Here is a 10,933-nt window from a genome sequence, read left to right as displayed (position 1 = left end):
TGATCAGTCAAAATTGGCTACAAAGAGTTTATTAATTAATCAATTATTAATCGGAATACTAGATAAGAATTCACTTTCCTTCAATCATTTGAAATGATTTATAGATGAAGAAATTATTTGTTTGACGTGACAAAAGATGATCAGTTAAAATTGACTATTAAGAGTTTTTATTGATCAATATATTAGAGGAGAATTCTCTTTCCTTCACTCAAAACAATATGTTGATGGAGTTTTTTACGTGAAACGAAATGATTTTCTTCACTCACTAGAAACAATTTATCATGAAATTTCTGTTTGACTTGATACGAAATGATTAATTAATAAAATTGAATATAGATTAAGAAATTTATATTGAAGTGACACCGAAACGATTAGTTAAAATTGACTATAAAGGTTATTAATTAATTAATTGTCAATTAATATACCAATGAAGAAAGTTATATCAATAATGTGAAATGATTAATCAAAATTGACTATAAAGAGTTTTAAATAATTAATTATTAATCATTTAAAAAAAAAATTTCCGTGTAAACTTGTAGTATTACTTATAATTAAATTTGTGCCCCAAAATTTTATTTAAGACTTGTTTCCTCCGACTCGGTTTCTATAAAAAAAAAATTGTGTCAGCGGTCCAAATTCTCTGCGGGTCCCATTCAAAATGAAGAGAGGAAAGTGGAAGGCAAGTGGTATAGTTGTTTTTCAGTTATGTGTGGCCCATATCCATAACTCCACACCCATTCAACATTCATATTCATATTCATATTCGTGCAGCCTCATATGATTGACCATACAATTATCGCATATCTTTTATTTCATTGCACACAACAATACAATAAACTATAGGGTTGCAAGAAGGATGTTATCTTGAAAACTAGCTCAAGAAAGATGTGATCTTGGACATCATTTTGAACCGTCAGACTTATCTTGACAACTAATAGTATTAATGTGACTTGACCACATTACTTGCGGCTTTCTTGATTATTGCTCAATATTCAATTAATATACCATGTGTACCAAGTTGACTCTTCATAAGGCCTGTCTATTGACCTTCTTGGTTTGAACCAGTTATCTACGTGTAACCTAAGCTGATTTACTTCATTGTGATTCTTTGTCAGATACCCAGACTGTACTTTCAAGTAGCGGGTGCAGGCTTTCCTGTAAATCATCAAGAATAACATATGCATTGATATGTTTAATCAGCCTGTTAGGCTTACACCACAATTAATCAAACATCACATTAGCTAAGCCAATAACAAGCTATGGGCTTAGAACTTTCTCCATAGCTTACACACAGCAACTATGAAGTATTAGCCAAGAATGAATTGCCTGAGAAAATGAATGGTAAAAGCCAATTCATGAAGCCAGCAGCCATTACACTTACAGCTGCTTGCCAAGATCAAACATGTATGCATGTATGTATGTTATTCTCTCCAACCTTACATATTCTACACAATCATCAGATCAGAGGACAGACCAACCACATTATACACAATCAGCACGCATCACTAGTACAGAATCAGTCATTTGCGTCCGAAGTTGGGGACAATCTGCGTCTGAAGTAGCTCGGACGCATATGCCACAGAAGCAGGTATAGGGTATATATATGGGGGAGATGAGATTCAGAGATTGTATGTATTCTCCAATCTCCAGATTTCTTCTTCTTATTCTTCAATTCACACCCAGTCTTTCATCACTTTGAAATGCTGATACTCATAACCCCATTGCACATATTGATCTGCACCCTGCATCCCAGAAGCTTCAGAGCCATGGCTATCTGAGTACTTGTTGGCTTCACCGGAGTTGCTGCTGCATGGGGTGGTGTTGCTAGTGGAATCAGATTTCTTTGTGTTGACGAAGCGGCCCCCGCCATCTCGGGCTCTTCTCATGGCGTGCAGGTGCCGGGATTCATGAAGGTAAGGCTGGGAATTGAATGAATTGAAGCATCATAACACATACAGAAGATTCATAGGTTAGATTACTGCATTATTGCACCTTCTTTTGGGGAAATAAAGGCACATAAAGTGAAAATAAAGGAATGTTGTGTCGTAGAATAACTATTGATATAGAAGTGAATTCGCTGCTACCGGTAAGAGTTCATAACAACAGCATTGCCCCTAAGGTTAACACAACAATTCTGTCTCCATGCATCCGGATTAAGGATGAGAACTTATACAATATACTCACTAGTACAGAACAGCTAATCCGCTACTGTTGTAAACGACTTTTCGCAACTGTTGTACAACAGTCACATGGATAATACGGTTATAAAGAAATCTACTGACTTGCATTTTCCCAATAAGCAGCATAACACTGAAGATTCATAGGTTATATTACTACACGTTCTTACTAATCGAAAAAATTCTTCACTTTTTAGAAGAAACGAAAACTGGAGAATTAAAGTAAACACGGACCTTTCTATTCTTAACCACTTTGTTTTCCAGCTCAGCTTTTGCCCGGAGCTGCCTTCGTCTGAGAATTCCATGGTACTGTTTGGCGTTCACATAAACAGGCTCCTCTGTCGTCACTTCCAGAGGCAACACCATTCTGCCATGTTGCACTCCTTGTGCAGTTTGATGAACCTTAAATGTTTTTAATTTCAAGAAAACAAAAAACCCTCATAGTTTAACAACATTGTAATGATAATCCGAGGTTTAATTTGTTTCATCTTGAATTGGCTCTTAGTTTGGATTCGATTTGGTACCTAACACTGCAGACTACACAGCTTACTTACCACAGACTCTCCAGCAGCAGCACCCAGGAAAGCTGCAGGTTCTGTATAGGGATATGAAGCACACTGCTGAAGAAAAAACATGAAATGGGACAATCCTGTTAAGGTTGATTAATCAATCATGGTTTTAGGTGCAGAAACAAGAAGTTAGAAGGGGGGAGAAGTGGGTTGAGACTTGAGAGAGAGCTTACAATGGAGTGACCCATAAGGTCATGTTCAGTTGCAGGCCTAGAATAATGGTGCTCTCTAGTGGTAGGGGACATTGCTCTTGCAACATTTTCACTCTCCACTTTGCAATTTTTATCTGCATAAGAACCCTATGTAACTATCGGATCTAAGAGTTATAGTATACTTAAAAAAAAAGGTACTAAATTCATTTCTAGCAGTAGATGTGACAAGAATTTTGATTCAATTCAATTCGATTCCCTTAATGATCACTTTAAACGATCAGCAAATTGGGTAGCTCATGCTATAACTAAACAGTCCGTTGTTAGGTTTGGTCGTTCGGAGTGGTTAGCCAACCCTCCTGCTTATCTTTGTAATGTGTTATCTTCTAATCTTAATGAGTAGTTTTTGTTTGTTTGTTTGCTAAAAAAATAAATATAATACTAGCATTGATGGATATATATAAAGATTAGTCCAAGAAGGGAGGCCCAAAGTGCATATGGCCTAGGGGCAAAGGCCCATGAGGGTGGTCGCTCGAGTGGGAGGCAAAGGACCGAGCGGAGCATGAAGGACTAAGGGACAAGGCCCAGGCAAGGGGCGAAGGACCCTTGGGGCCGGCCTCGGGCCAACAGTCATGAGCGTCCCCTAGAATCCATCACTGGGTCTGGGTCAGATTAGCTGGGCCTTGACTTAGTCTCAAGGCTTGCCTTGTTCCTAGAGGGTTTGTAAGGGGCTTTGGCCTTGTATAATTTGCATTGTCTTAACCTAGACAAGACCACGTCCTTTCAATTACCAACCTTGTAATACACCGACATTAATCCAAAGAATCTTCTCGCAAAATACTTGTCCTATTTCCCCATTATCTTTATCATTTCACTTGTTTTCTATCTCAACTTAGTTGATTCAGACTACCCGGGTCAATTAATTCCATCAAGCACACCTGACAAGCATCACAAGTTATAAGTAGTTGCAATACCTGATGTGTGCAGTTCTTTAAACCCTTTAGGATCTGGTGCAGTATGGTGCATCCCTCCATCTTCCCAGAGCATATGTGCAGATGTTTCATTCCCTGGACCAACAGAGGGTGAAGCACTACTATTTTCATATGTGTTATTCCATGCATTTCTGGACACCATTGCTTGGCACCAGGCGAGTGAACCAATTGTGCAGGAACTTGCAGGTGTAGCACCACTGCTCATTGCATCTGATGCCATTTGGCTTCTTCTAATCTGTTGCATAATGTGTGTATATTGACAGCTGCTAAATGGTAAAAAAAACAAACCCTTGTCAGAAAAATGATAAAAATTTAGTACATTTTTTTGGGTGGCGAGAGAAATCTTCAACCACTATCTTTGAGAGTGTGCACCAGGTAAATCTGGTCTTGTAACCCTAACTAGCCAGAAAGGACTGCAATGAGATAAACCAGCCTAAGTTGCTCATATCTGATCGGCTCAAACCAAGAAGACCAATGACTGCTCTCTTAGAAAATCGAAATTAAAATCTTGTGGTTAACAAACCATCAGGCCGACCAAATAATTAGTTGGAGTTGTCGGATTGTCTCCAAAATTTCCTAAACTTGACTGGGCAACATGAAGAGGCTACTGCATTCTGCAGCTAACTTCTCTTGTGCTGACTTGTGAATGTGTATGGATAGGTGGGAAATATATTGGAGAAAGAAAATTTAGCGAAAGTTTATAATGTGATTGTATTCAGTATCGTCATGTATGCTAATTCTATCAGGTATAATTGGTAATAATTTCTAATTGTATCGATACAATTGTGTACATAATATATGAGGAGCATATATATTCTCGTAATTTCGTACTAAAAGGTTACGAGTTTGATTCTTGCTAGCACCTTCTTAATTGAGCTCGTTGCACAAGATCTTTCTAATGAGGTTTGCCGCTTCTATATGGTTTGCAATTATACAAGAGTTGGATTTCCCTTGTCAATATATATGTGGAGGAGGTGTCCAAGTGAAACGTGCGGATGAATGATAGATATTGATCTTGCCAAAATCAATGTCTAGGATGAACACGAATTATAAAAAACATGGTGGCATTTTGGTCATTTTGCATATTGTTGAAACTTAAGGTGTATATTTTATGTGTTTAACTTTAAGGTGTGTCGTACGGTCGTTTTAATACTTAAAGTGCGTTAATTTAACACCTAAGGTGCATCTTTGTAACACTTAAGGTGCACCATTTTTACACTTTGCTTCTTTTTTCTCAAGACACGCCTTTTAAAAAAAACTGTTGATCTAGATTTGATCAAAGGCTCATATCTCACCGCATGTTTCACCTAAGGCCTCCTTCGCATCAAATCTCATCGATCCCTATATATATAATATATGGCACCTAAAACTATAAACACTTGATTTCTATTTTTTAGAAAAAAAAAAAATGGTATCAAAGGTTTTAATTTCAATTTTTTTCCGCTATAAAATAGCCTGATTTCTAAAATGAGAGGAAAAAAAAAATACTAATGAATACTATATTATTATTATTATTATTATTTTTTTAATTTTAATTTAGTCATGTATTTGATAATAGATAAATATCTTGATTTACTAGAAAAGAAATACAATTTATTATTATCAACATTTACCTTAAAAGTACTCTTGAAATCTCCAATACTTAGTGGCCTAGCAAAGCTCAAATGCACTACATTTTCTCACAGCTAATGTTTTTTCCTCCCATTTTTCATTCTTGCATTTTCTATCCATCCAAAATGGCATTAGAGAGACACCCACAATTTTAACAATGTAATCTACCTATAACTTAGGGTCTAAATATTACTATGTTTGTGTCTAAACTCTTGATTGCATCAATAAAATCCAGCAACCACAACCACTATTAGAGTTTGTACATGAAATAAACCATGTTTTTATGTAATATACTCGTAAATCATATATAATAGGTAAATCACACTAAGAAGACTTTATGTCACTGGTTTAATCGAAAGAGTGTTAGACAGATTAAAAAAGCAAACTCATGACCTCACCACTTTCATGATAATGCTTTACAATGCAAAATGATTAGCCAAAAAAAAACATATAGTTTTTCAAAACTTTTTATATTTGTTATATATCATTGCCCAGTAAATTATTCTGAAAAGAAAATGTAAATTTCATCAATTTTTATTTCAAAACAAATATTATTATTTAAATCCCCCATACTTACCGGTCTCTCGAGGGTCAAATACACTACATTTTCTCTTCTCTAATGTGTTTTTCTTCCTATTTTAATGCTATATGTTTTTTAGGTGACAAACAAAACCTGAAGCCCCTATCGAATAATGATATGCACGGGATAAACTCCACACCTTTGCAATAGCCCACAAATTACATAAAAATGATAAATCGCACCAGAAAAATTTTGTGCAACGAGTTTGACCAAGAAAGTATTGACAATAATTAAATTTTTGACTTTCTGGTATAAGAATCACGTTTCACTCATTTAGCCACCCCTCTCAGGATAAAACTTTACAAAATTTTTTACCCCAAAACAAAACATATACAGTATTTCACAACTTTTTATATTTATTACTCCATATATATCACAGCCCAGTAAATTAACTAATTCTTATAAAGTACAAAGCAATTAAATAAAATATTTTAATTCTATAAAAATTGTGTTTACCTAACATTACCACAAACTTTAACACGGAAATAAACAGTAGCAGCAGGCAGTCCATATTTCTCTACCTTATATATATATGATCTATCTTCAACAACCATATATATATATATATATAGACCCCCCCGCCCGTAAGGGCAGCCTGAGTGGCAAGACCAAGACGCTCGCGGCCGTGAGGTCCTGAGTTCGAAACCGTCTGCCACCCGGGTTTGAGCCGGTCAGCTATGGGCAACCTAGGCTGGTTAACCTCTTTGTGGTCCTTTGCCGGCTAGGATCACAGGGCGAGGGTTTACTCACATACTCGGAAGAGGAGTGGGGTTTGCCTCGATAAACCCAATATATAGAAACCCCCCCACCTAAAAGAAAGAAAACAGAAAACAGCAGCTCAAAAAAACTGGGTTTCATGAATGCCAACAGCAGAGACTATATATGATATGATCTATGAATTTCAAGAAATGATAGATATATACACATATATACAGAATAATATGGTTAATCCCCAGAAAACAAGTTTCCCAATATCATGCCAGATTTAAACGCCCCATAACCCTCTCCCACCTTTCCTGATCTAGTATATAAGCAACATAAATGCCCAGAATTCAAAAGAAAAAAAAAAACTTTTTTTGATGAAAAAACAAATATAAATAAGTGGTGGAGAGAGGGTTGATGCTTACTTGATGAGATGGATAGAAATGGATGGAACTACTTTCTAACGTTGTTTGTCTTTGTAGATTGCTTTCTGTTTGTGGAAATGCAGCGACACTGCCTGGGGGAACTTCGATACTTATAACAATTTTTTATTTTTATTTTATTTTGCTTGGGGTTCATGCGTGGATTCCATGTGTAGTAGAAGATGAAAACGACAGAGAGAGTGAAAGAGAGAGAGATAGAGTGATGTGTGAATATTCAAAGGTGCAAAACTCAATCTAGGACCATCTCATCGTATAGTAACGACAGCTTTATTAAAAGTTTTAGCAAATTTTTACGTGTCCTCTTGTCATTAGACATCATTTTATAAGGGTTTCTCTTCAATAGGTTATATCAATATATATATCATCGACTCTTGAAAAGGGGACAGCCTGGCCGAGTGGGTTTAGGTCACGTGTTCGGTTCTTGATAGCATACTCTTGGCAGCACATCTTATAAAATCTTCACAGTGTGATTTACTTTTTACGTGTCATTGGCGGGCTATTAGATAAAGAAACTAGTAACAATAGTGTCCTTAGAGGGGTGTCTGGTATCAGAAAATCACAAATTTGATTCTTACCAGCACCTTCTTGATCGACCCTACCACACAAAATTTTCCTAAGCTAGTGCGATTTATCTCTCTTGTTGTATGATTTGTAGGCTATTACACATGATGAATATCACTTATTATGTAGTTTGTAGACTATTATGCACAGAAGCAGGGTCAATGCACATATTCAAATAGTAGCTATGAGTTACAACTTACAATTGATATTGTTGCGACTCGCGAATCAAATATTGAGTTGATAACATGGGGTAACCTTGATCTTAGCCAAAATGCCAATAAAATGTATAAAGAAAAGAGATAAGTGAGCTAGGTTAGATAAGATTAGGGTTTCAATTCGATCAAGAATTTGTACCAACTAAGGAATAATCTGCACAACCCTATCCTAAAGAATTCCGGCTAAGTGTCTTGAAATGATGTCAATAATGATTTCATTTAGTTGCCATTTATAGTTGCTGGCCTAGAAATAACAATATCTAATTAAATAATGAGAGTTTTTATGGTATCAAATAGTATAATTACATAACATGTGTCTACATAGTATCAAATACAATTATATATACAATATATAGTTATACTTTGTGCAAAAGGCATCGATATCAATTAGTATCTTAGAAAAAATATAAATTATCCAAGCTAATTTTACATTAAATGTTCAATTTTGGCATTATCTTCTTCTCCCAAAAGATCGAATCTCCAATTCCCGCTAAAGGCTCTCCACACCAAGCCTGACAGAGCATTTGAGAGGATGTAAATCACGGTGACTCAATAACTCTGCAGACAGCCAGACAGGGCCAAATGTCGGTGCATACAAGAGATCTGCCCACTTTAAGTATAGTCCTGACACTACCGTTGCTGATGTTATCATAAAAAGAGTCTATGGAATAAGTAAATACGAGATATTCTATACCTCTAGTTAGGAAGTATAAGCTTAAGAAGGCAAAAAATACTAAAGTGACCCCAATGTAGAAAAGTGTGGTGCAACATGGCAGATAATAATTTGAGTGGGAGAAAAAAAGGCAAAATTAGCATTCATTCTATGTGAAAGGACAAAGTAATATTTACCAAAATTGGGGAGGCAAGGTTAAATGGATGGAATCGCACAGGGTCAAACTCGTCAAACAAAAAACAATAATTTAAGGTTTTTGCAACCCCGGGAGTACTTAGCTCATTAATTAATATAATAAATTTGCAGGTGCTGTCGTGCTGACATTTTCAACATCGAAAAGTGGCTACGTGTCCCTGGACATAAGTGAAGAGTGGGCCCGGGTGGGACCCACGGGTGCGGCAGAAAAGGCCACGTGTCGACCACGGCGAGCTGACGGTGAGATGACGGCGTTAAGTGCGGTCCCGGTGTCGGATGGTTAGGTGGCGAGGTTTAACCAATCAGCTACTTCCTAACAGCGGTAGACGACACACACCTCACGATGGCGACCGTCAGCTTTCCACGCGTCCCCTACTTTCGCGCTCCAATTATATGCGCTAAACAATGAAACAACAAGTACGATATATATGTGCAATTACATATGCCTCCATGTGCGACATAACTATTTTTTAAAAAAAATTCCACAAAAGGTTAAATCCCTAACTTCAAGAATTCTCATATCTCAACTCAACAGAACATTTGGAATGAGGTAAATCACGGTAACCCAATGACTCAATAGACATTATTAAATATCGATGAGCACAAGGAATCTGTTAACTTTGTGTGGGCATAATACCCACCCGTTGTTGACGAGATTTGAATCTTAATCTCTTCTATCAAATATTGCATATTGAATCGGTGAGTTAAGTCCGTGCGGACACTATTTTTAAAATTTTAGTAACATGGACGTATAATGTTATATTTTTTGGGTGACTGAAGAAATCCAATCATTATTTGAGGTTATGCATTTAGTAAATTATATCTTGTGAACTTAGTCAGTTAACCAGTTTAAACTAAGAAACAAATAAGCCACTCTCAGTGTGAATTGAGATTGGAGCCTTGTAGTTATCAAATCAACCTTGTGTAAGACCAACTCACGTGAGACATGTAATATTTTTTAGTTTTAAAAAATATATATTTTTTATTTATTGAAAAGTTCACAACTGCTACCCGAATATGCATTTTTTGGTAAAACTCACTTTGTGGGTTTAGATAGCAAAGAATAAGCATACTTTGTGACCATAACCAACAAAAAATTACACAAGAAGGTAAACTAACATATGTTCCCCATAACTGACAGACTCAAATAAAAAAAAGTTAATAGATAGGGTCGAGCTTGGAACCTTATAATTACCTAGTCAATTACCTGACTAACTCAATTGAAAGTTGCCTCCAATTTTTTTATTTTTTATTTTGTAGACCCATAAAAAGTATTAGGTTTAACAAAAAAAAAAATATTACAGTCTTATATAAGATGGTCTTACATAATATTATCTCTTGATCTCTAATATTAATAACCATCTAAACTACTTCATCTCTGAGTAATTTACTATATGTATGTGTCTGTGTGTAAGTACAAAGATCCCCTATATATAAGGGGTGGGGGAGGGGGCAGCTGCTCCCACCGTCCTCATATTAGATCCGTCCATGGATTAATCAATTCATATGTAAACAATGAAAATAAACATATTGTGTCAATCGTCCAGACACACATATTTTGATATAATGTTGGTAAAGAGACAGATCAGATGAAAATATGCACCCAGCCCTTACATGTACATTACGTAAAACTATAAAATGTAACTTAAAAATTCATGCATTCTATGATATATAAAAGTGTAATCTAAAAACGAATGTACTTTATAATTTTATGTGATACACTTTTAGAATTTACACGTTTTAAAATTACACTTTTATATATCATAAAGTATAGTGTGTATGAGGTTTTCTTGGTAATTTTCTTGATATGCACACAAAGTTGATATATTCCTTGTGATGCATTTCATTCCACTTTAAGCAAAGATGAATATGATGAGCTCTAACACCTAAGTAATGATATGATGAGCATTATGAGGTCGAATAAACTAATTAAAATGATGTCTTCTTCATATCCAACAATGGAGGGCTCAATCAATTCCATGGGTCTACCTCACCTTTGGGCAGCCAAATATGGACTGCAATAACTACCATCAATTTTCTTTAATATTAGAATTTGTTTGCTTTGC

General features: G+C 35.8%; 1 protein-coding gene across 1 annotated transcript; it reads right to left on the bottom strand.

Moving 5' to 3' along the window:
- Nucleotides 1–1,156: 1,156 nt before the first annotated feature.
- On the bottom strand, nucleotides 1,157–6,631 carry LOC116007606 (nuclear transcription factor Y subunit A-1-like). The gene is made up of 6 exons (XM_031248327.1): nucleotides 6,535–6,631; nucleotides 3,870–4,150; nucleotides 2,920–3,032; nucleotides 2,732–2,797; nucleotides 2,412–2,579; nucleotides 1,157–1,919 (listed from the first exon to the last, which is right to left on the bottom strand). The coding sequence occupies exons 2-6, from the start codon at nucleotides 4,129–4,131 to the stop codon at nucleotides 1,674–1,676; spliced, it is 855 nt and encodes a 284-aa protein (XP_031104187.1). The 5' UTR covers nucleotides 4,132–4,150; nucleotides 6,535–6,631; the 3' UTR covers nucleotides 1,157–1,673.
- Nucleotides 6,632–10,933: the final 4,302 nt, after the last annotated feature.

Source organism: Ipomoea triloba, chromosome 15 (genome assembly GCF_003576645.1).
Source record: "Ipomoea triloba cultivar NCNSP0323 chromosome 15, ASM357664v1".
NCBI classification, from domain to species: domain Eukaryota; kingdom Viridiplantae; phylum Streptophyta; class Magnoliopsida; order Solanales; family Convolvulaceae; genus Ipomoea; species Ipomoea triloba.
Note: the sequence above shows the minus strand (reverse complement) of the source record. Positions and strands in the feature narration are given on the sequence as shown.